Source organism: Astyanax mexicanus, chromosome 2 (assembly GCF_023375975.1).
Source record: "Astyanax mexicanus isolate ESR-SI-001 chromosome 2, AstMex3_surface, whole genome shotgun sequence".
NCBI classification, from domain to species: domain Eukaryota; kingdom Metazoa; phylum Chordata; class Actinopteri; order Characiformes; family Acestrorhamphidae; genus Astyanax; species Astyanax mexicanus.
In genome coordinates, this window is record NC_064409.1 from 24,118,119 (window position 1) to 24,145,644 (window position 27,526).

The 27,526-nt window shown below is 39.6% G+C and overlaps 1 protein-coding gene across 1 annotated transcript in view; it reads right to left on the reverse strand.

Annotated features, from left to right (window-relative positions):
• The window catches only part of sema3c (sema domain, immunoglobulin domain (Ig), short basic domain, secreted, (semaphorin) 3C), a 99,606-nt gene extending 72,395 nt beyond the window's left edge, over positions 1–27,211 (reverse strand). Inside the window, exons 1-2 of the mRNA XM_022671463.2 lie at positions 27,013–27,211; positions 16,827–16,982 (exon numbers count right to left, since the gene is read on the reverse strand). Coding sequence (XP_022527184.2) covers positions 16,827–16,944 — 118 coding nt within the window. The 5' untranslated portion in view covers positions 16,945–16,982; positions 27,013–27,211. The remainder of the gene's footprint in view (positions 1–16,826; positions 16,983–27,012) is intronic.
• Positions 27,212–27,526: the final 315 nt, after the last annotated feature.

The following is a 27,526-nucleotide window of genomic DNA, read 5'->3' on the forward strand; positions in this document are numbered from 1 at the left end:
TAGCCCAGCTTTATACTCCCATACAGAGGCCATTTTATTAGAAACACCTACTATACCACCTTGTACTTCCACTCAATGCCCACTTTATTAGAGACACATACAACACCTTGTGTGTCCACTCACTGCACACTTTATTAGACACACCAAATAAGCCTTCTACTTACTCTCAATTTTTAGAATTGATTTATTAGAAACACCTACTGTCTTGGACTTCTACTGACTGGCCACTTTATTAGAAACACCTTCTATCTTGGACTTCTACTCCTTGGACACTTTATTAGAAACACCTACTCACTGGACACTTTATTAGAAACACCTACTAAACCCTGTCATTCCACTCTCTGGCCACTTTATTAGAAACACAGACTGTCTTGGACTTCTACTCATTTTGGCCACTTTATTAGAAACACCTACTAAATCCTGTAGTTCCACACACTGGATGCTTTATTAGAAACACTTACTGTCTTGGACTTCTACTCTCTTGCCAATTTATTAGAAACACCTTCTAAACCCTGTGCTTCCACTCACTGGCCACTTTATTAGAAACGCTGTATAACACCCTGTCTACCAACCTTACCCAACATCACTACTGCAGAGTTAACACCCTGGCTACCAGTCTTACTCAACATCACTACTGCAGAGTTAACACCCTGGCTACCAGCCTTACCCAACATCACTACTGCAGAGTTAACATCCTGGCTACCAGTCTTACCCAACATCAGTACTGCAGAGTTAACACCCTGTCTATCAGCCTTACCCAACATCACTACTGCAGAGTTAACACCCTGTCTACCAGCCTTACCCAACATCACTACTGCAGAGTTAGCACCCTGTCTACCAGCATTACCCAACATCACTACTGCAGAGTTAACACCCTGGCTACCAGCATTACCCAACATCACTACTGCAGAGTTAACACCCTGGCTACCAGCCTTACCCAACATCACTACTGCAGAGTTAACACCCTGTCTATCAGCCTTACCCAACATCACTACTGCAGAGTTAGCACCCTGGCTACCAGCCTTACCCAACATTGCTTCTGCAGAGTTAGCACACTGGCTACCAACTTTACCCAACATCAGTACTGCAGAGTTAACACCCTGTCTATAAGCCTTTCCCAACATCACTACTGCAGAGTTAACACCCTGGCTACCAGCCTTACCCAACATCACTACTGCAGAGTTAACACACTGGGTACCAGCCTTACCTAGCATCACTACTGCAGAGTTAACACCCTGTCTACCAGCATTACCCAACATCACTACTGCAGAGTTAACACCCTGTCTACCGGCCTTACCTAACATCACTACTGCAGAGTTAGCACCCTGTCTACCAGCATTACCCAACATCACTACTGCAGAGTTAACACCCTGTCTACCAGCATTACCCAACATCACTACTGCAGAGTTAGCACCCTGTCTACCAGCATTACCCAACATCACTACTGCAGAGTTAGCACCCTGTCTACCAGCATTACCCAACATCATTACTGCAGAGTTAGCACCCTGTCTACCAGCATTGCCCAACATCACTACTGCAGAGTTAACACCCTGGCTACCAGCCTTACCCAACGTCACTACTGCAGAGTTAGCACCCTGTCTACCAGCCTTACCCAACATCACTACTGCAGAGTTAGCACCCTGTCTACCAGCCTTACCCAACATCACTACTGCAGAGTTAACACCCTGGCTACCAGCCTTACCCAACATCAGTACTGCAGAGTTAACACCCTGGCTATCCGGAATTACCCAACATCACTATTGCAGAGTTAACACCCTGGCTACAAGCCTTACCCAACATCACTACTGCAGAGTTAACACATTGTCTATCAGCCTTACCCAACATCACTACTGCAGGGTTAGCACCCTGGCTACCAGCCTTACCCAACATTGCTTCTGCAGAGTTAGCAAACTGGCTACCAACTTTACCCAACATCAGAACTGCAGAGTTAACACCCTGTCTATAAGCCTTTCCCAACATCACTACTGCAGAGTTAGCACCCTGGCTACCAGCCTTTCCCAACATCACTACTGCAGAGTTAGCACCCTGGCTACCAGCCTTACCCAACATTGCTTCTGCAGAGTTAGCACCCTGTCTACCAGCATTACCCAACATGTCTACTGCAGAGTTAACACCCTGTCTATCAGCCTTACCCAACATCACTACTGCAGAGTTAACACCCTGGCTACCAGCCTTACCCAACATCATTACTGCAGACTTAGCACCCTGGCTACCAGCTTTACCCAACATCACTACTGCAGAGTTAATACACTGGCTAACTAACTGTGATAAGAAAAACGGGCCCAGCCTGTGGAAAAGCCCCTAGAACCGTTCAGCCCTGCAGTGGAAAAGCAGCTCTACCCAGCCAAGAGCAGCTGCACAAAGTCTACTTGCAAGGAGTTTCCAATAAAGTGGCCAGTGTACTCCATCACAGCCATTTAGGGTTATGAGAGGTGTGATCACAGAGTTCTTTAACTGTTCCAAACAGATATTGGACCCTCATAAGCATTCTCTGCAGGTTCTGATCCACCTGCCAGTTCTTCGGGTTTGTTTTTTCCTCTTCCTCATTTTCCCATCATCACACCCTCGTTTAACGAGCTGCGGGAAACCTCGCCGCCTCATGCCTCCCACAGCAGGGGTTCTAGACTAGACTGGATCACCTGCTGCCTTCAGGCTCACTGCACCATTCCCTCTCGCTCCGATTCAGTTTCTGAGCTGGAAAAGATCCCAGAGCTCTGAAGGCTTTATGCAGAATAGAGCGGGAGACTCGCTTTATTGGACGAGAGTTTCCATACTGGACCAGAGACCTCTAACTCCGCCGAAAGGCTGCCGCTGAGGAGAAAAACGACACATGTCCAGTCCAGCAGTGTGATTTCATACCGACAGACAAGAGCAGATCTACCGCAGTCCCTGGAGGAACATGGGCTCAGTGACGGCACTTTAAATTAAGATTAAAAACAAACCCAAAAATCCATCCATCTAACCATCTGAAACCACAGGCTGTTAATGAAACAGTAAAAGCAAAAGCAACAACAAATCACAGCTCTGAAAGAAATCTTGACGATCTCTCACATATAGCTCTGGAAAGAATTGAGACCATTAAAGTTCCTGAATTAGTTTCATTATTTTGCTATTTATAGGTTTATGCTACAGTAAAATGAACATTGTTGTTTTATTTTATAAACTACAGACATTTCTTCAAAGTTCCCAAAAAAATGAGAAATGAGAGCTTTCAGTTCCGAAATCAATATTTGGTGGAATATCCCTGGTTTGTAATCACAGTTTTCATGCATCTTGGAATGTTTTTTTTCCACCAGTCTTACACACTGCTTTTGGATAACTTCACGCCACTCTTGCTGCAAAAATTCAAGCCGTTCAATTTGGTTTGATGGCTTGTGATCATCCATCTTCTTTTTGATTATATTCCAGAGGTGAATCAACTCAAAATCAATCAGTGGAAATTTTAATGGTGTTTGGAATTGGTGAATGGAAAATATTGCATAATGCATTGGTGTCAACAATGGTAGTGCTAGCAGTGCTAACCTGGGACAATGCTAATAATCATAGCTGGTATGGGAATACATATCAACTTCATCTTTTGACTTTAAATAAATGGTAAATGGAATACAGCATTATTCCAATGTGTTGCACATTCATAATAAAAGTTATACTTTTTTCAGCCTTTCAGTACAATTTGTAGGTCGGACAAATGCATCTGTTTCCAATTTTTGTTCCTATGCCAATGCCCAGCCCTAAACAATCTGTGGAAGTTGGAACTATGTTAGAAGTTTGAAACATTGAAGTATGTTTAAGGATTTGATTTGTTTGTTGTTTTGGCTTCCATAGATTTTACTGTCTCAGTGAGTGTGGATCAAACCTGTGGGTTGAATTATTTGATGAATGGATGCAGTACATATAAGCAAAGGACATCATTTTCGACTTTTGGGTTTGTTTTTAAACGTGATTTAAAGACCAGTCACTAAGCTCATGTTTCCTAAGGGACCGCGGTAAGACCGGACATGTGTTTTGGTATGAAATCACACTGCTGGACTGGACGTATGTTGTATTTCTACTTAGTGACAGCTTGTCTGCAGAGCTAAAGGTCTCTACTACATTTTTTTTGCTCAGTAAGGCACAAAAAACAAGCTTTTTTAGCTAATGCACTTGCGCAGATCTCCATACCTTCCATATACAGTTTATCATAGGAACCTAGTGGGATAGGTGGGACATGTTTCACAAAATACTGGAAACAGCTGCATTTGTCCCTAGTTGAAGTATAAATGGGATTTCTCAGAACGCTCAACATGCTGAACAAGTTCCCCCCTTTAACAGAAAATGATAATTACCTTGGCTTGTTAAATACAGTTGTTATACCAGTAGAGAAAACACCATTAATGTGGAGATATGTTCAAAAGCAGCAAAAAAGAATGAGCCAAAAAATATTTTATTGTGTGTGTCATTGAACCAAACACTCTATAGGTCTCTAAGTCTGCTGAAAGCCTATAGCCAAGGAGAAATACGACACATGTCCAGTCCAGCAGTGTGATTTCATACCGAAAGACAAAACCAGTTCTACCACAGTCCCTAGAGGAACATGGGCTGGGCGACTGGACTTTAAATTATGGTTAAAACCAATCCTTTAACTAAAAAAATGTTTTCCAATGCTGAGATGTTCAGTTTGTAGCTGCATCCATTCATCAAACAACCCAAAACCACAGGTTCTGAAGGACACACTAAAAGCCAAAACAACAAACAAATCACAGTTCTGAAATTGAACTTGATAAACTTATTCCCAGTTTCCATATATCAAGGCTGGGGACTGGTGTAGGAAGCTTGTGGGATGGGTGGGATTTGTACCACCAAATATTGGAAACAGCTGCATTTTTCCTACTCAACATTTCTACTGAGAAAAAACTTTAATTTAAATTGTGAAAGTTGATGTATTTTCGCAGAAAATCAGACCAGAGACATTATAAACGAGAAGACCAGCCACTAGAATGGAAGTTCTCATTATGATTAACATGACAATGTACTACAAAATGTAACATATTAATAAATCAAATATAGATATTGAATGATATAATTTTTAAGCAAATTATATGTGAACATAAAAGACTGTGGATAATGGACATACATTAAAACAAATATTATCCCGGGACTATTTTAAATTTATAAGTATAGTAGGACATGAAAGTTTCTAAATTATTTGTATTTGAATTGTATTTCCTCATTATATACATATATATTGTGGCGTGAGGAGGTGGGGGAACCGTGGGTCCGCCCCACGCCGGAACTCACAGCCATGTCTGTCCCAGCCGGTGTGCATTCAGGACTGATTAAGCAGCCGGCTGGGACAGGTATAAAAACTCAGCCTCAGCTCACTGAAGGAGCACTCTTGACTGGGGAGCTGAGGGCTGAGGCTGCACGGACCTTTAACTGGAATTAAAAGTAATTCTACAGACTCTAGAGCCCCATTGGGCCATAATTATGTTTTGAGTTGTTTTTGGGTGTGGTGGAGGGCGTTTAAAGCCGCAATAAAAGGTATGTTTTGAGTTCATTTACTCCCCGTGTCTGTGTTATCTGTGCGCTTCCTCCTTCCGGGTCACAGTGGGTACGCCCCTAACCCCAGGGGCCTACCACAATATATATATATATATATATATATATATATATATATATATATATATATATATATATATATATATATATATATATATTTAGTATATTATATATATTTTAATCTATTATTATTTAATAAAGTCTATTTTAAAATGTGAAATAAGTCTCACCTGCAGTTTGACAGTTCAGTAGAGGAGGGAAAACCTCTTAATTTAGAGTGCAGTAGTCAGAATGAGACAAAACCTATTTTGCATGCTTTACTGAGCAAAATGCTATGAAGTCTGGATCTGTATGATCTGTAATAGCTACTTAATGATGAGTTTCTTTGATTTTAGCTAATTGAAAACCTCTGGAATATAATCAAGAGGAAGATGGATGATCACAAGCCATCAAACCAAGCTGAACTGCTTGAATCTTTGCACCAGGAGTGGCATAAAGCTATCCAAAGGCAGTGTGTAAGACTGGTGGAGGAGAACATGCCAAGATGTATGAAAAGTGTGATTAAAAACCAGGGTTATTCCACCAAATATTGATTTCACACTTTATGAACTTTATGAATATGAACTGGTTTTTTTTTTGTTTGTTTTTTGGCATTGAGGTCTGAAAGCTCTGCGTCTTTTTTTGTTATTTCAGTCATTTCTCATTTTCTGCAAATAAAAGCTCCAAATGAAAATATTTCTATTGCAATTTGGGAGAAATATTTTCTATAGTTTATAGAATAAAAGAACAATGTTCATTTTACTTAAACATATACCTATAAATAGCAAAATCAAACTGATAAACTGATTCAGAAACTGAAGTGATCTCTTTTCCAGAGCTGTATATCAGACAACCTTTACATTTCATGTTTTTTTGTGTTAGATGGTATTTTCCAGATGGAGCCGGTTCCGACAGCCTACACACTGACCTAACTGCAGCTTTGATAATCTGGGGACAGTTTGTCACCCCTGGTAGTGATACGGGGACATCCCGCAGGACATCATGCAGCCACATGTGTTGCCTCTCATGGCAGGGCTTCCCACTGGCATTTTCAGCAGGAGAATGCTCGTCCACACACAGCAGTGTGTTGCAGGATGTCATGCAGAACCTGTATGCCTCCACACATACAGAGTGTAGAGTTTTATATCACATTGAGAGTATATATTTCTGCAGCAGGTTTTTAACTTAGGAACAAAAGTCAAAATATGAGAAACTGATGTGTCCATCAAATCACCCACCCATTGTAACCAGCATGTGTTTTTATATTATCTTCACTCAAGTGAGACACAGCAGACATCCCGACAACGAACAAATCACATCTCTCAACATCTCCTGAAGTGATCCATCTCTCAGATTCATTCATTACACCGCCGCTGTTCCGTGGATTCTTCTGGGGAGTTCAGTCTGCTTCTTAAACACTTCTCCAGACCTCAGTTTAAAGGGAAGAGTTCAGCAGAATATACAGTATCCACCTGTCCAAAAGTTTGTGGACAACATTTTTTATCAGGGACAGGGTCATGTCCTCCCAGGGGTCACTGATGCAATCCATAGAGGCTCAACCTACCTCATAACTTATATAACTATAGAGATATGTTATTGTTTAGCACCTATTAGTTTGGCTTCTGCAGTACGTCTTTAAATCATAGTGGATAAAAATTACTGTATATAAGCTTGGATGACGGGATTCAATTATTTTCCATTCTACAGTAATGAAGTCAAAAATGTCCACAGTTTTGTTCATTTTGCAGACTAGATGCAAAGCCAAACTCTTCCTTCTCCCAGACCCAGCTCATTGTCTCAGCTCGCCTTCATTGAGTTTCCAGCTCAGCCTAAGTGACCAGAAGTAGAGTTGTTTTTACCATGGATTCCCTCAGGCTTATCCAGTCTGTGTAATTGCCACAACACTAAGAGTGCAGTTGATGTATTTTATTACCATTTACACTTACATTAAATTAATGTATCAGAGCTCAGCTCTGTTTGCTGCATTTTTTGCACTTAAAATCTTTTAATTTTCTCAAAAATCATCAGTGCACCTTATTATCTGGTGGACCTTATGTATGAATTCTACCAGTCAGGTTGTGAGGAGCAGTAAGTCACTCTGCTGAAGTACAGAGTTATACTGGAGTTTCAGTTTAGTTCTCCAGCCCTAATGTTGGAGCAGTATTAGCATTAGCTGTTAACCGTGCTAAGCTCTAGTGAGTATTATCGACCTGTAGCCTTCTGCTAACCCTGGCTAGTACTGCTGGAGCAGTATTAGCATCAGTTGCTAACCGTGCTAAGCTCTAGTACAGGGATGGGCAACTTCCATGATGGAGAGGGCCACATTTTTTTCAGCATGACCCTTGGAGGGCCACATGACCTCGCACTTCAAATAATTGAATATGAAAAACGCTACAAATTATTTTCAATAAGAACAAATTTTATATGAATTTATATCTGTATGTTTACAGCACCAACATTTATCAACAACTATTTTCTGCATATTAATGCATTTTAATATGCATTATAAATATAAAATTATAAACTGCTCCATTTTACTGATTAAATATTATAGTGATCTGAAGCAGTAATGGTATTTTCTTTCTCCAAAGGACTGGAAACTTTATAATAATAAAAACTACTCATTTTATACTTTATTCTGCAGTATGAAGGTGTCTGAACTCGGCCCCTGATTGGCTGACAGTCCTCATTTGCATATCGTCACGTGCAGTAGGCTTGGCTGAGTCACCACACGTGCGTTAACACGTGCAGCCTCGAATACAGCGCGTTTAATAAGGAGTTAAAGTTTTTATTAATTTCTTTCTGCCTGAAATGATTTCCAGCACTGATTAGATATAAATGGGGATTATAGGAGACTGGATTGATGGATTATCTTAAGTTTGGACGCGTTTTGAAGGTAAGAGTTTGGGGGACGCGCTGGTGGGGGTTGGGGGGGTGTGTGGTGTGTCCTGAGGTAACCCCAGGACAAAACCCGAGCAGGTTTTAACTGTAAACACGCGCTCCGACGCGCGCGTTCAGCTCTAAATTAGGAACCGTACATCCTACAGTAAAACGGAGCACAGTTCCGGAATCAGGAGAGCCAGACGGTTTGAATGGTGTATAACATGACCGACCAAATATGGACGTGCGATAAACGCAAATATGAAAACAGTATTTAATATCTTTATGAAACTAGGCATATTTCGCCCTAAATACTTATTTTCTGAAAGGAAATACTGCTAAATAGGCTAGATAACTGAAAAGCAGAGTTTCTAAGCTTTAAAATATATAGTATATTGTATATAAAGTATATTGTTTGTCTATATTGAGCCTATAACTGTTCATAACTATTCATAAACATAGCCAGGTATTATTTTTCATAAATTTCTGGCCCGCCGGCGGGCCAGGGCGTGTATATGACTCTACCCACCTGATGGATAATGCAGTGCAGTATAGGGCAGTTTACTCCGCTCTGCCTGAGTAGCCCCGCGAAACCTCTGTGTCTTCCCTGCATCGCAGGTGCGCCATCCGTAACAACAGTTGACAGCTTTTCAAAGCCACCATATTCACCCACAGCACTGGTAACGGCGTTGAATATATCGCTGCCTTTAGTGGTGTCGTGCAGAGATGCCAATTTCAGTAACTCCTCGTGCACATCAAATGCGTTTTCCCTTGAATTCGGTGAAAAGGTACTCTTCTTCCCATTTTGTCTGAAAAATGCGATTTTCTCGGTCAAGTTTTCTCTTTATGCCACTGCTAGTGGCCATGGCTGTTGACTTTCTTCCTCACTGTGCGCCCGTGCCTGCTATTATTTGGCAGCGGCGCGCCCTCTAGCGGTCAAAAGTAGAATTATTATATTATAGAATTTTTTTTTTTTTTTTTTTTTTTTATGAAATTATGAAATTATTTTGATCTATTCGCGGGCCGCACTGAGTGATGACGAGGGCCGTGTGCGGCCCCCGGGCCGCCAGTTGCCCATCCCTGCTCTAGTAAGTATTATCGACCTGTAGCCTGCTGCTACCCCCAGCTAGCACTGCTGGAGCAGTATTAGCATTAGCCACCAACCACGCTACATGGTAGATCTTTTGCCATAGGGCGGTGAGTATTATTTCCTGTAGCCTGCTGCTACCCCCGGCTAGCACAAGCTACGTGGAACGAACCACTAGCTAATATGGCCCTGGCTTACTGGAACACTCAGGGTTTCTCAGTGTATTGAATTAGAAGGGAAACATGGGGACTCCCCTGTTTCTTACTAGTGTCGCATAATGTGCCTTATAATCTGGTGCGCCTTATGTATGAAAATAGACCAGAAAATAGACATTCATTGATAGTGTGCCTTATAATCCGGTGCTCCTTATAGTGCAAAAAATATAGTACTCTGTTTACTACTGATAAATCAAACTACTACACTCCAGTAACCTCTGAACACCTGCCAGAAATTCAGAATGCACCGGTTATAGTTAAAAACGATATTTTGACCAGAACATAAAAGTAAGGAGAGAGCTGATCGAGTACCAAGTACTACTACAACCAAGTTCAGCAAGTCTGTCTACACTAATGTTAGCTAACAAGCTGGCTAACAGCTAAATTAATAATAGATAAAAATAAGCATTTTTCCATTAAAACATCAGCCTAGCAAAAAAAATGCAAATAACTTCATAAAGTGCATGACGTATGTGTTAATTGCCTTTAAATCACTTTATTACTAAAGGGTAAGGGTATAGTAGGTTTATAAACTAATGTGGTGATATTAGCACAGAAAAAAAATAATTGTTGGAATTGTTGCGACATTGGAGATGTAAAGTCATTGAAGAAGAGAAAAATAAAATGAAAATGAGCAGATCTGTTTTGTTATTGAAACTTACTGGAATGGTAACATACTATTGTAGCCAACCAGCAGAGGCACTAAGCCTGTGGTGGCTTCTCTTTTGAGAGTTGGACAAAGTTGGGCTTTGTCCAGGCCTATATACAGTCACTGGTTGATAGGAATCCCAGTGTAAGACAGAGTCATGACAGTGATGAGATCCAGAGCTGAGCTTCATTCATTGCATCTCCTCTCTTCTATAAACTCTTCTGGAAATTTCTCTATTCTCCTTAAAGACCCGTCCAGACCACAGCTCAGCCAGAACCCTGAGACCAGCACATTCACATCTGGCCTTTCACTCAGACTGGGCTAGGAAATCTGATCTGAGAGCAGCTCCTCAAACTTCTGTTCATCTTTAATACTAAGATTTTGCAATGAGATTCTGAGAGATAAGACACATTGACTAAAGTACAGAAAAAAAATAGTCAAAATATTGGCCAAAATATCTGCTCATGTATTCAGTATTTCTTCTGATATTAAGGGTATTAAAAAAAGAGTTTATCCTGCATTTGTTGGAGTAACTGAATGGACTCAACTGTCCATTCTAAAAGGCTTTTAACTAGACTTTGGACTTTAGACATTGCTGTAAAGATTTGATTTCCATTCAGAGACAAAAGCTCAGGTTAGTGAGGTCAGGATCAAAGGACGTTGGATTATGATCACCACCCCACCTAATCCCCAACTAACTCATCCCAACTCATCCCTTCCAAAAGTATTGGATGGAGCTCCATCATTCCAGAGAACACAGTTCCACTGCTTCACAGCTCAATCTTTGGCGTTTTGTAACCCTCTAGCTTATACCCAGCATTAGGCATGATGCCAACAGGTTTATGTTTATCTAAACTTGTTGTGTGAGAGAGTCTTATTCTATGGGAATAATATGATGGGGTGTCCTCAAACATTTGGACATATAGAGTAGTTAGATTAATATTTTTATGCTTTTTTTAACAAGTAAATAATAAGAATAATAGGCATTCTGACTTGAATCCAATGAAAAGCATGTCATTTTTAAGTGTACTGTAATCAATATGTTAGCATCATGCTAATTAGTGCACTTAACAACTTTGTAGCTCCTTGTAGCTCCAATTAAGATCTAAAGAAGCCCCAAACAAAATGTACTTGTTGATTGATTGCATTTGGGACACAAAGCCAACAGTAACTAAAAAAACTAAAAAAGTCTTGCTTCATCTGGAGCTGAAATGTTAATCCAGTCCAGATCCGGCCTGAACCTTCAGTCAGAAACTACATTTGGAATTCCAATCTGGGATTTAGATTTTTTATCTTTTTCGCTTTTGTCTACACCAGCCACGGCGTCCAAAAACTTCTGATCTGACCCAGAGCTGCTCCATTCCCTTTGGATACACAGGAAGCTTTATCTGGCTGTCATCACCATGACCTTTCACTAAGTAGGTCATCCAGATTAGCGCTGAGGGAAGAGGGTAACGTGGCACTTTTCAACAACCAGCCAGGAGCTCTGATTGTTGGAGCTCCTCAGAGTGTCTGAGGTTTCCTTTCCTTCCAGGCTGCCACGCTCCCAGGCCATCCATACAGAAACCATTAACTCAAACCAGTAAAGTGACAGGACACAAGAACAGGAAAAAAGTTAGCAAGAGCAGGAAATTATGAATAAGGAAAGAAAAAAATAGAAGGATGAGCAAAAATGAAAGCTTTAATGGCTGGAAAGAGACATAATGAAAAAGTGAGACGCAGTAAAAAGGAGAATAGAATCAAATGTTCCACCCAGACAAAAACAGAACCAGTGAAAAACATGAGAAACTGTCCAGACTAATTCTGTAACCTTCTGGCCAGTAACTATTAAGATGTTTTTGCGATCAAAAATACTGTAACTGATTTTTCTGTTCTGTCTAACCTTTTTTTGCAAGCACTCTTACAGAACTGGGACTTCCCATAGCTGGTCACTGGTTGGAATTTGCTGTGTTTGATCCATTTGAAGTGGCTGGTTCCTGGAGAATATAGTCCCACTGGTGGGATGTGGATGGGCTGGTCCCTAATTAGTTTAGTCCCAGGGGAGGGATTTGGAATAACTGACCCTAGTTATTGTAGATCTATAGGTGGGACTTTTATAGGTGTCCTTGTGGGGTCCTGCCAAAAGTTTTTTTTGTGGGTCATCCCTGGAAAGTGTGGTCCAACCTGATTAGTATAGTCCCAACAAGGGGACTTGCCATGGTTGTTCCCTGGTTAGTATAGTCCCAACTGTCAGATTTGTCGTGGACCATCCCTAATTGGAACGGTCCTAACATGGGAGATTTGTCCTGTTAAAAATGAGAGTAGTAGAGTACCATAGAGAAGCATTTGTCCTGACTGGTCACTCACTAGTACAGACCCATTTGTGCGATCTGCCATTGCTGTTCCCTGGTTGGTACAGTCCCATCAGAGGTATATCTCATTGCTGTTCCCTGGTTAGTACAGTCCCAACAGAGGTATGTCTCATATAGATAGATAGATAGATAGATAGATAGATAGATAGATAGATAGATAGATAGATAGATAGATAGATAGATAGATAGATAGATAGATAGATAGATAGATAGATAGATAGATAGATAGATAGATAGATACTTTATTGATCCCGAAGGAAATTTAGCAACATTGCTGTAACATTGCTGTTCCCTGGTTAGAACAGGGCTGGGATTTAACATGGCTGGTATGTGTGATATTGTGTTCCACTGGTGGGATTTACTATAAATGGTTCCTAGTACGGTCCCAACATGGGGATTTGTGTAGCTAGTCCCTCAGTATTAGGACCCCAAGGGTGAACTTGCCATTGCTGATTCCTAGTTAGTATAGTATTAAGGGTGGCATTTGCCATGGCTAGTCCCTGGTTAGTATGGTCCAAGAAGGGGATCTGCCTTGGCTGGTCCCTGGTTAGTACAGCCCTTAGAATAGGATTTCCCATATCTGGTTACTCATTAGTATGGTCCCAAAGGTGGAATTCATAGCTAGCCTACGTCTAGGGTATGTCTAGGGTATGGTTAGTATAGTCCCAAGGATATCACTTGCCTGGCTGGTTTATGACTAGCACAGTCACACTGGTTGGAACTGCTATGGCTGGTCCCTGTTTAGTACAGTCCCATGGGTCTGATTTGTCTTGGCTGGTCCCTGTTTAGTACAGTCCCAAGGCTGACATTTGACAAAATTATGGGATATTAGCCATGTATAGTCCCATTGGTAGCACTTGCCTTGGCTGGTCACTGACTAGTACAGTGCATGGGGAAGATTTCCCATGGCTTGTCACTTCTTAGCACATTCCCATGGGAGACTTTTTGTGACTGGTCACTGCCCAGTACTTTCCCACTGGTGGCTGGTCAGAAATTATTGCAGTACCTACTTAAATCATTAAATAATGTACTTGTGAATGCTTAAAGGATCTCTATGGTTTGCATCATTGAGTCTTGGGTGACTCTGACCCTGCTGCCAGATCACCAGTTATGCTTCCCTGGAGAACTTTTGGATGGCACTGATCATCAGTAATCATCTACAGGACAGTAAACAGTTTTCTTGAGCACGCTCAAATATCATTTCCATGTAAAGATTAAAGACACCAAATTATGGGTGAATCTCTGTTTAAAGTAGCCTCCAGTCAGCTCTGCCAGTGTCTGTGCTGTGTTAGTACAGCTCTCCTGGAGTTCTGGACATGGATCAAAGCAAATTCAACACTGAGGGTCCGGTGAGGAGGGAGGAGTCTGGCAAAATACTGAAGTGTGCTTACATTCCCCCTTCAACCCTTCCAATTCAGCCAGTGATCTGTGTCCCAAGGCTTTTCATAAAGTGCAGCACCAAAACCTGGTTTCATTGAAACTGAGCTGGGGGTCCAGAACTTTCGGTGCTGGTTAAAATTTAACAGCCCTTTCTTCTCTAACGAGGGGTACAACTTTAATGGAATACTGATGCATTCACAAACATGTCTATACTGACATTTAAAACTGTTTATTGAGGTTGTTAATGGACTAATATCTCATATTCTAGTGTATATGTGTGTTTATTGAGGTGTTTATGGACTAATATCCCCTATTCCTGTGTATAGGAGTGATTAATGAGGGTGCTTATGGGTTCATATCTCCTATTCCAGTGTAAAGGGCTTTTTATTGAGGGTGTTTATTAACTAACATTATATTGTATAGAACCGTTAATTGATGCATGTATGGATTAATATCCCTTATTTCAGTGTATAGGAGTGTTAAGTGTGGGTGTTTATGGACTAAAATATCATATTCTAGTGTATATGAGTGTTTATTGAAAGTGTGTATGGACTAATATCTCATATTCTTGTGTATAGGAGTGTTTGTTAAGGGTCTTAATGGACTAATAGCTCGTAGTCTATGGTATAAGAGTGTTTATTGAAGTGTTTATGGACTAATATCCCCTATTCATTTGTAAAGGAGTGATTTATGAGGTGGTTATAGAATAATATCCACCATTCTATTGTATAGGAGTGTTTATTGAGGGTGTTTATGGATTAATATCTCATATTCTAGTGTATAAGAGTGTTTATTGAAGTGTTTATGGACTAATATCCTCTATTTGTGTGTAAAGGAGTCATTTATGAGGTGGTTATTGAATAATATCTCCTATTCTATTGTATAGAAGTGTTTATTGAAGTGTTTATGGACTAATATCCTCTATTTGTGTGTAAAGGAGTGATTTATGAGGTGTTTATAGAATAATATCTCCTAGTCTTATGTATAGGAGTGTTTATTGAGGGTTTTATGGACTAATATTTCATATTCTATTGTATAGGAGTGTTTATTGAGGGTGTTTATGGACTAATATTTCATATTCTAGTGTATAGGAGTGTTTATTGAGGGTGTTAATGGACTAATTTTTTATATTCTAGTGTAAAGGAGTGATTTATGAGGTGTTTATAGAATAATATTTCATATTCTATTGTATAGGAGTGTTTATTGAGGGTGTTTATGGACTAATATTTCATATTCTATTGTATAGGAGTGTTTATTGAGGGTGTTTATGGACTAATATTTCATATTCTATTGTATAGGAGTGTTTATTGAGGGTGTTAATGGACTAATATTTCATATTCTAGTGTATAGGAGTGTTTATCAGGGTGTTCATGGACTAATATCTCCTATTTTAGTGTATAAGAGTGCTTATTAAGGGGGTTTATAAAGTAATATCTCCTGTTCTAGTGTATAGGAGTGTTTATCGAGGGGCGTTAATGGACTAATATCTCCTATTCTTGTGTATAGGAGTGTTTATTGAGGGTGTTTATGGACTAATATATCTTATTCTTGTGTATAAGAGTGATTATTGTGGGGGGGGGGGTGGGGGGGTTAGACTAATCTCCTAATATCATATCTTCTTTTCTAAAAATGACAACATAATCATTCACAATGCAATATTTGCAGTGAAAAGTTGTTTTGGCCTAAGCTGTGAAAGGGGAGTGATGGTGGAGAGTTATTTAGATGTTGTTCTTGTACTGAACCCATAATGAAGTCACACACATCTGGTGTAATCTGATGTTCTCTATACCTCATTTTCATACCACTTTATACAGCCTCGCTTACATCAGAGCCGTGTCATTAATCTACTGGCCCGTGTTCTTGTTTTTCTGAGATAAGAGGCGTTATTCACCACATGAAACAAATGAGAAATGAAAACAGCCCCCAACCGATCCAAACCCATCCAAACAGTGACGGCCGGCCAATTGGAGACATTCGTTCCACATTAGCACATACTAATGGGAGAAAACCCAGCAGGAGGAGTGGGTGGCAGCTGGAGAAGATTGATACTGAGACATGGGGGATGACGTCACGTTTTGCAGCTGGTTTAGAGAAGATCACCCTCAGAGGGGGAAATCAGTAGAAGCATTATGACCACCTCCTTGTTTCTACACCCATTATCCATGTTTCATGCTCCACTGATCATACAGGACATGTTTTAGTTCCATAATTACAGACTGTAGTCCTGTATCTGTTTCTCTGTTTACTTTATTACTAAGTTCTTTAATGCTCAGGACCCCACAGGACCACCAGAGAGCAGCTATTATAAGGGTCGTTCTCAGACTGCAGAGACAGTGATCAGCATGATGGTGGTGTATGAGGTGTTAGATCAGATACAGCAGTGCTGCTGGAGTGTTTAAACACTGTTTTCACTCACTGTTTGTGACACTCCTACCTTGTAGATAGACAATCCAGCTTGTAAATAAAGTAAAATCAGAGACAGAAGCTCTGAATCTGTTGCTGCAGAGTTTATGTTGGTCATTCTCTAGTCCTTCATCAGTGATCACGTGACATTGCCCGCAGGCCACTGTCCACGGGACACCATCTACAGGACGCTGTTGGTGGACTGTTCTCAGTTCAGCAGGACATGTTAGCAGACATGACCACAGTAACAGACCAGCACTTACCCTGAAAGGGGAGGAAGACTCTGGGCTGTGGTGGAGAGATAGCGGAGATGAAGGTGGTGAAGAAGAGGAGAGGAAGGATCACCAGCCTCAACATCACAGACCTCACCAACCCCTCCATCACTCCAACAGTGAGGATACAAAACTACACCAGCACACCTGTAGAGAGAAGATCAGAGTATATCAGTTTAAAGTTTCAGTTTAATGTTTCATCATAGACCACAATCATTTATTGTCCTGACGGAAAGTTCTGGTGTAAACAGGAGAGTTGAGGTGCACATTGAATTCTGACGTGATTTGGGCTGCCGTGGTTTTATGTTATTTGGATATAATCCAGGTTAGCACCCGAACATCCCTCAACAGCTCCATCAGGTCAGTATCCTTTGCTGAGAAGCACAAAGTGCTGTGCTTTTGAGATACGAACCCGCCAAAGTCAGGGCTCATCTGGCTGTCAAAGTTAATGGCACGTGTTACACTGATTGATTTTTTTCACGTTACACCCAAAACACACCCGTGATTAATTAGGAGAATTAGTAGATGCTTTTTGCTTGTATTGACAAACGCCTCTAAATTAAGCTGCAAAATCCGCAATTGACCAGTGCGCTATAGGTCACTAAAATGGGGCCCATAGTCATTAGGTAGCTAACTGACCTTTAGCTCCACTAGAAACACTGTTTTGTTAAGGGGTTTGCCAGTGATTTGTAGCATTAGTAACATTGGGAACCACAGCAACCACTTGCTAATATCCTGGTAACCTGCATTTGTTTTTCTTTTGAAATCAAGGGTATTAAAAAGAGTTTATCCTGCTTTTGGTTTATCCTGCTATTCTACTGTAATAACTAGAAGGTTTACTCAAGGGTTACTACTAGATTTTGGAACAAGAACATTGCTGTGAGCATTTGATTGCATTAAGAATTTGACAAAGGCAAGGATGTTGGACAGTAATCATCTCACCACATCCCCAGCTCCCCAACCTATCCCATGCAAAAGTATTGGATGGGAGCTTCACCATTCCAGAGAACACAGTTCCACTGCTCCATAGCTTCATACTGGGGGATTTATATCCCTCTAGCCCACACCTGGCATTAGACATGGTTCCATTTATTATTCATGTTTGTTTATCTGCTCCAGAGAGTAATATTCTTTTGGCAGTACTTCTGTTCTACAAGGACTAGACAAGTTGTGTGTGTAACCAAATGCTGCATTTGGTTACACATTTTTTGGACATATATTATGAAGCAATTTCTTTACAAATACAGCCCACAATGAGATGAATACACTCTGAAACATACACTCTCACACACACCCTTACATTAGTAAAGCCTGCTATTGTGCTGTTATCTAGTTTCCTCTTCAGTGAGTAAAGTAAACTCCTCTTCATGTATTATTGATCGTCAAGGTGGTGTAATGGCTCAGGAGACGGAGTGCGGAGGGTGTGCTCACTGTTCCGTGTGTTCTAGATAAGTAAACACAGGCGCTCCTCCAGCCGGGCCGGGGGTTCTGCCCCCTGACTCTTCTTTATACATATTAAACACACTCTTTTGTGGAAAAGACCTACAGAAGCTTGTCCATCACCAGAAACACTGAGCTCGCAGAAATTCAGCCCGGCGCATTAATTAAGCGTAAAGCTCAGTCTGTAAGACGTCCCGCTGCAGGACAGCCCAACACGTGCATCTCGTTAAACACCAGACCTGTGTTTGAACTGGTTTTGATGGAATGCTCTGGTGAAGATATTTTCATACTGAATGTGCAGAGGAAAAGAGACGTTAGACTTTTGAACCTTGAAGCTGTTGTTTTATCTCCCTGATGGAGACATTACAGTATATACTGCTTCCTTTATGAACTCAATCCCTCTTTTCTGTATTAAACAGTGGTGGGCTTTAGATCTTAGAAGTCAGGATTTGTTAATATTTTGTACTACATTTAAAAAACTCTTAAGAGAGTATCAGTAACAAACCGACAATATATCAGTGTAGTAGAAGTATGAATATGTTAAGGCAAATATCTTGAAGATACATTGTTGATGCATTGACCTGCACCCACTATCAGACCTCACTCCAACTCCCATAATTCACTGTGGTGGTTGGTATGGTGCTGCTACATTATTTTTGTGGTCCTAGGAGGTTACTAAAGTGTTGCTATAAATGTTCCTATGGTGTTTCTAAATAGTTGCTAGGTGGTTGCTAAGTGTTTGCTATGGTGTTGCTATGGTAAACTGCTACCCTCTGACTTTTTATACGTCAGTGTATAATATTTGTTTTAATATTTTAAATTTTTATATATTCTATAAAAACTCAGACGTGACTTAATTAAAAGAACTTAATTTATAACTTTATTGAAAAACACTAATGAATACTGTATGGTTGTGAGATGTTCAGCTGGAAAAAAGCTGGTGTGTGGGATGACTGTAAGACGAGTAAATGGAGAAAGTGAGAGAGTGGGTGGTGGAGGAGGGATGGAGGTGTATGTGTACTCATGGCTAAAACATGAAGTGTGTGAATGATTGATAAACACTGTAGAGAAGAACATCAGGCAGCACAGCTCTGGAACTTCCTGCAGTCTCTCAGGACTCAGTACCAGAATACCTGAACAACTGTAGCCTCAAGTACAGTACATTTCATCATTCCAGGCACTCAGTTTACAACTCAAGGCACGGAAGTAGTTCCTTTGGTATTCCAGATAGAGACAACCACTTTTACAGCCCATATCATTAAATCATTTAAGAAATCAGGGGGATTTTCAATGTGTAAAGTGTACAACTTACAACTTTACGGTACAGAACAGAAACCATATGTTCACCATGTCCTTTATCAACAACAAGCTCTACAAAACAGAGTTACTATATTCACTAATACCACTCACAACTTTACTGTACAGAACACAAGCTCTACAATACAGTTACTATATCCACTAATACCACTCACAACTTTACTGTACAGAACACAAGCTCTACAATACAGAGTTACTATCTTCACTAATACCACTCACAACCTTACTGTACAGAACACAAGCTCTACAGTACAGAGTTACTATATTCACTAATACCACTCACAACCTTACTGTACAGAACACAAGCTCTACAATACAGAGTTACTATATTCACTAATACCACTCACAACTTTACTGTACACAACACAAGCTCTACAATACAGAGTTACTATATTCACTAATACCACTCACAACTTTACTGTACAGAACACAAGCTCTACAATACAGAGTTACTATATTCACTAATACCACTCAAAACTTTACTGTACAGAACACAAGCTCTACAATACAGAGTTACTATATTCACTAATACCACCCACAACTTCACTGTACAGAACACAAGCTCTACAATACAGAGTTACTATATTCACTAATACCACCCACAACTTTACTGTACAGAACACAAGCTCTACAATACAGAGTTACTATATTCACTAATACCACCCACAACTTCACTGTACAGAACACAAGCTCTACAATACAGAGTTACTATATTCACTAATACCACTCACAACTTTACTGTACAGAACACAAGCTCTACAATACAGAGTTACTATATTCACTAATACCACTCACAACTTTACTGTACAGAACACAAGCTCTAAAATTTACTTTATTCACTAATATCTCAGAACTTCAACAAGACAATGCAAAATTAGATGCTGCACACATTACAAAGGCTTTTCTTTTAACTTGTCTGAGATAGTAAAAGAGAAAGCATAGAAAGAATGTAACGTTGCATGTGTGTCCGCATATTTGAGTGTGTGTGTGTGTGTATGTATGTTCTGGAGCATATGGAAAACTGTAAAGCACTTCACTGGATGGTCTTTGATGAGCTAGAGAGACTAAGCTGGGCGGGCGGCTGTTGCTCCGTCTCTTACTGGCCTGTAGCCCCCAAACACACACACACACACACACACACACGCATCTGGTAAAGTCATCAGTGGGTCAGAGCGTCAGGGTGTGAGGTGTTGAGTGTACAGTAGCGTCAGAACTTCAGCACAACCTGAGATCCCTCTGATCCTCCATCATACATCACACATCTGATCTCATCCAATCCGATTCAGTCTGAACACAGAGCGGCGTCCTCACACGGCCTCTCACAGATCACTACATCTGATTACTCCACACAAACCAAAATATCAACACTCTACTATTACATAATACATTTGTGGAGATCAAAGGTATCAAGTAACTTAAGTACTTAGGTAAAACTATTGGTTATCTATACTTAACTGGAGTAATTATTTGTGATTACTTTTTTTACTTCCACTACAAACTTACATTTTCACACTTGAAACATTTGAACACATTTGAACTTTCGGTACCACTTTAAAATAAGACTACCTTTATAAAAGGTTTATAAATGATTTATAAATTAGTTTATTAATGGTTTCTAATTAGGTTGTAAATGTCTTAAAAATCATTAGTGATCAGTTATAACCAGTGGAAGGAGGGAATCAACCATTACATTAATGACATCAATGAGCATCCTGAAGCTACCCAAAGTCCCATGCAACTCAGACAGCAGCAACACAATAAAAAGCACATGAAAATACTGTTTGGGTGAAAATCACCCGCCATGTTCTAGGATTAAACCCTGGTATCTATATATTTACCTGATTAATCAATATGAATCCTTTTGACACCTTTTGAACTGATTTGGGGTAAACTGAAATAAACTAAAATATTTTTATTGGACCAAATAGAAATGTACAGATCTGATCTAAATCTGACCATACAGTCATATGAAAAAGTTTGGGCACCCCTATTAATCTTCTAAATATTTGGGTGTTTGCCATTTCAGTTTGATATATCTAATAACTGATGGACACAGTAATATTTCAGGATTGAAATGAGGTTTATTGTACTAACAGAAAATGTGCAATATGCATTAAACCAAAATTTGACCGGTGCAAAAGTATGGGCACCCTTATCATTTTATTGATTTGAATACTCCTAACTACTTTTTACTGACTTACTGAAGCACAAAATTGGTTTGGTAACCTCATTGAGCTTTGAACTTCATAGCCAGGTGTATCCAATTATGAGAAAAGGTATTTAAGGTGGCCAATTGCAAGTTGTTCTCCTATTTGAATCTCCTCTGAAGAGTGGCATCATGGGCTCATCAAAACAACTCTCAAATGATCTAAAAACAAAGATTGTTCAACATAGTTGTTCAGGGGAAGGATACAAAAAGTTGTCTCAGAGATTTAACCTGTCAGTTTCCACTGTGAGGAACATAGTAAGGAAATGGAAGACCACAGGGACAGTTCTTGTTAAGCCCAGAAGTGGCAGGCCAAGAAAAACATCAGAAAGGCAGAGAAGAAGAATGGTGAGAACAGTCAAGGACAATCCACAGACCACCTCCAAAGAGCTGCAGCATCATCTTGCTGCAGATGGTGTCACTGTGCATCGGTCAACAATACTGTCTCATTTCAATCCTGAAATATTACTGTGTCCATCAGTTATTAGATATATCAAACTGAAATGGCTGTTGCAAACACCCAAATATTTAGAACTAAAAATTACTAAGATTAATAGGGGTGCCCAAACCTTTTCATATAACTGTATTTAATTATTTAAATATGCTGAAGTAACCAATATTAAAAGCTAATTAAAAGCTATCTTTATCTTACTGTAACAGGTTCACAGTGAAGTCTGTAAACAATGAGGTAATCTGTTGCTGAGGTCCTCTCTAACAGTATTATCTGTATCACACACGTCACATACCTCACCATCATCAATCACATGCTCAGGAATTCCTCAACATCCCAAATTTCACTTTTCACGGGACATTGCCTTTAGAAAATTTACAGCTAAACAGCTGGAAGAGCATCACAATCACTGTCTGACATTCCAGGATTAAAGAGGCAGTTTACCGAAACTTTTTACACTCAAGCATACATGCAGTCCATCAGCCATAACATTTATGCTTTATTTTTGCACAAGGAAGGAGTATGTGGTATATAGTGTTTCTGTGGTATATAGTGTTTCTGTGGTATATAGTGTTTCTGTGGTATTCAGTGTTTCTGTGGTATTCAGTGTTTCTGTGGTATCCAGTGTTTCTGAGGTATTCAGTGTTTCTGAGGTATTCAGTGTTTCTGTGGTATTCAGTGTTTCTGTGGTATTCAGCATTTCTGTGGTATCCAGTGTTTCTGAGGTATCCAGTGTTTCTGAGGTATCCAGTGTTTCTGAGGTATTCAGTGTTTCTGAGGTATTCAGTGTTTCTGTGGTATTCAGTGTTTCTGTGGTATTCAGTGTTTCTGAGGTATTCAGTGTTTCTGAGGTATTCAGTGTTTCTGTGGTATTCAGTGTTTCTGTGGTATCCAGTGTTTCTGAGGTATCCAGTGTTTCTGAGGTATTCAGTGTTTCTGAGGTATTCAGTGTTTCTGTGGTATTCAGTGTTTCTGTGGTATTCAGTGTTTCTGAGGTATTCAGTGTTTCTGAGGTATTCAGTGTTTCTGTGGTATTCAGTGTTTCTGTGGTATTCAGTGTTTCTGTGGTATTCAGTGTTTCTGAGGTATCCAGTGTTTCTGAGGTATTCAGTGTTTCTGAGGTATTCAGTGTTTCTGTGGTATTCAGTGTTTCTGTGGTATCCAGTGTTTCTGAGGTATCCAGTGTTTCTGTAGTATTCAGTGTTTCTGTGACATCCAGTGTTTCTGTGTTATCCGGTGGTATTTAGTGTTTCTATGGTATCCCGTGTTTCTGATGTTTGTATTGCTTCTATAACATTTTCCTCTGTATAATCTAGGACAAATCTCTACTCCTTATTTTCTTAGCATCCCCTCCAGGGTCTGATAGGACACAGCAATAACAGGTTCAGTGTTTTTCATTCAGAATTACCACTACTTCAAATAAGTTTCTCAGCCACTGACTGAAAGAGGGTTATGTGTTATTTTAAAAGTTAGTTGTGTAAAACAGTTAACTTTTCTTTTCATTCTTTAATATATGTTTGTAGATAGAGGTGAAATACAGTTTCAGAATCAGCACCAGTACACGACCAGTCATTGTCTAGAACATCACTGTTTGGTTCTTGTCAATGTGTCTTTCTTATGTTTGTGCATTTTTCTTGTTTTAATGCATCAACTTCATCAATTGATTGTTTACTTACTGCCTGAATGTTGCAGTGTGTGGGTGAGCATTATCCTGCTAAAAATGCCAGTTGTAATCCCAGATTACAAATGCTCACCACAAGACCTCCGTACTTGCTGTCAGATCACAACCTGACACAACCTGGATCCTCAATTAAAGATTAAAGAAGCTTTCTCATTCCAGATACCACTGCATATAACAGTGGTGGAGGCTAGCTGACAGAACATTTTGTTGAAATAATCTCTCAGTTTAAAGATGTACCCCCTCTCAAAGTCTGTCAACTGGACAAAATGTCATAGAGACATATCTAGCAGTCAGTGATTTTTCACCAGGAGGGACACTGCTCAGAAGTAACCTCTGACAGTCTCTCTTTCTAAAGGGCAGTGGAGGTAGCACTTTTACACCCTCTTGTGGTAAAACCCAGTGTGTAATCAGACCACACCTTTAATCATTTACATATCTACCAAAGCAAACAGGTTCATACATCCAACAATACAGGCAGCAGGAGATTCATTTATACTACAATAGAAACCCAGCAGCTCACAGAACACTTCAATTCCTCACACTGATCCACTTTACTGACATGTTCATGCAGCACACACACACACACACACACTACACTCAGGGCTCATTTAAATCCATTAAAGGAGACACACAGGGGCTGGGAGCACTGGGATGTGTCAGAGATGAGTGGGCCAGAGTTAAGGGAAGCAGTAAACTAATACACTCTAAGAAATATAAGTACAGATTTGTACTTAAAAGAGTACAAAGCTTGTCGCTGGGGCTGTACCTTATATTAAGGTTCAAAAAAGTACCTTTCAGTGAAAGTACTTTTTTGTACCCATGGTTTTTGTGCCAGTAAAGATTATAAAGATTATAAACATTGTCATCAACTAAAAATGGCTCAAAAACTTGATGATACAAAATTGTCTGGCTTTCAAATAAAAAATGTGCAATTTAAATATATACTGTTCATTAGTACAGTGATACAGAATACTGAATGTACCTTTTGGCTGGTTAAATGGTACAAATCTGTACTTATTGCTGTTAGAAATGACTTTGTACTTCAGAGGGAACAAATCTGACCCTGTAAAGACCAATATTGTACCTTTGAGGGTACAATTATAAAGAATGTACCTTCGAGTACAAAAAAGTACTCATATCGTACCTCTGTTTTTTAGAGTGTAGAGTGTCACTTTCACTTTATCTGTTTATATCTAACAGATGTTCGGACGCATAATGAGACTCATATTTTCATCCACACCACACCCTTCACTCTCATACACACACACACAAACACACACACACACAAATAGCAAGAGAGAAAGAAACAAAAGAAAGAAGATGCACTCTGTATAAAGTACCAGTATACTGTAACTGATACCCCATATCAATAGGTTTGTTAACACAATTGGTCAATGCTGTGTTCAATCACACACACACACACACACACACACACACACACTCTGTACAGTATATACCTGGAATAGCCATAAAGGCACAGTAAAGGGACAATGCTGCATTCAAACAAACCATGCACCTTTTAATCTCTCTACTGAGACACACACATACACACACACACACACACACACACACACACACACACACATTATATGACAGTACACATATTCAGCTACAGTAGTTTTTTGTGATATGGGGAAGATGCTGTTTTCCAGCACACCAGATGCTTCAGCTCAACAAAAGTACACTATGCACAACGACACAACAACCTGTGCAATTACCCAACCAAAGAGCTAAATATCTATATCATATTAAGTAGTTTCACATGCAGCTTTAACAAATAAACAAATAAATAATAATAATAATAATAAAGTAGAAGAAGAAGAAGAAGAAGTAGAAGAAGAAGGAATAGAAATAGAAAATATTTGCCTATAAGCAGCAATAAGATAAACAGTCAAAATACTCAGACAAAGTGTATATACTCAGGTAGAGATATAACATGTTTAACACTGTAAGTACTATAAATCACAGTAGACACTGAATAATTCAGTTTTATATTTAAGCAGATACTAAAGAATTCTTAGCGGACACTAAATCATTTGTAGCAGATACTGAATCATTTATGTTGTACACTGAATAACACAAAAAAGGATATTGAATAGTTAGTTTATAGTATCTACAGAACAGTTTATAGCTGATGTGAATAATTCATAGTGTAATTGATTTGAATAATTTCAAATCATGGCTGAGTAATGCATAGTTATTGAATATTTCATAACAGGTATTGGATAATTTTTAAAAGATACAAAATAACTACTAGTGGATATTGAAAACTTATAATTTAATCGGAATAATTTAAAGTACCTCCAGAAAAATCATACATACTAAATAATTCATAGTAGATAGTGAACAGTTTGAAATGGGAAAGGAGTTATAAAAAAACTCATACTGTGAATACAGAATAACTCATTGTAGACACTATAATAAAACTCCAATAAATATAATATAATATATATATAATAAAACTCTATGAATAAAATAAAATTAGTCAACACTTAAATATATGACATTCAACATAATTTTAAAAAATAATAAGTGAATAATATCACTGCAGTTTAGGGGTCAAACATTCAGTATACTCCTAATAAAGTTTAAATAAACAGAAAACACATATTTAAGTCTCACAAACAAATCCCTTAGCCTCTCTGTACATCAACATATTCAGTACACATGCACACACATACTCCAATATCAGTAAAAGTGTTAATAATAAAAAGGGTTATTTGAGTGAGGAGCTGAAAAACAGACCACCATCAGGTCTCAGGCTATTTAACACTTTCAATTTAACACCTTAGCTACAGTAATAAAACTGAAGCCACACCAACAAACAAATAAACAAGCAAATAAACAAACAAATAAACAAGTGTTTAAATATAGATGCATCTCTCAGTGTCCGGCTGAGTTACCGGGACTGACCGGCCGCCGTATTAGGACTTATAGTTTCCTCCTCAATCTCCACTGGGACCCTGCACCTGTTATACCTCCTCAGATATACACACACACACCCCCTTAACACACACACACACACACACATACACACACACACTCATTTATAACACAGGGTTCGACTCTAAACTGGACTTACCTTCAGTCCCGTCCACTTTCAGTGCTGTCCAATACCCCTACAGTCCTCCTCATTCAGCCCTACTGACACCCAGCTGCTGGTAAATCCACACCGAGAAAGTGAGAGAGAGAGAGAGAGAGAGAGAGAGAGAGAGAGAGAGAGAGAGAGAGAGAGAGAGAGAGAGAGATGATCCATCCAACTGCCTCTGCAGGACCACAGAGTGAGTGAGAGTGAGAGAGAGAGAGAGAGAGACAAGGAGAGAGAGAGAAAGAGAGAGAGAGAGACAAGGAGAGAGGGAGGGACAACCAAAATGAGAGAGAGTAGAGAGAGAGAGAGAGAGAGTAGAGAGAGAGAGTAGAGAGAGAGATGACGAAGCAACAGAAGGAGAGCGGGTTTCCTATTACACTCTTACACTTAAACACTTGAGCCTCTCCTCTACTTCACGTCTCTCCCTCTCGCTCCCTCTTTTTCTCTCACACACTCTCTCGCTCTTGCTCTCTCTCTCACACACATATTCTCTTTCTCTTTCTGCTCA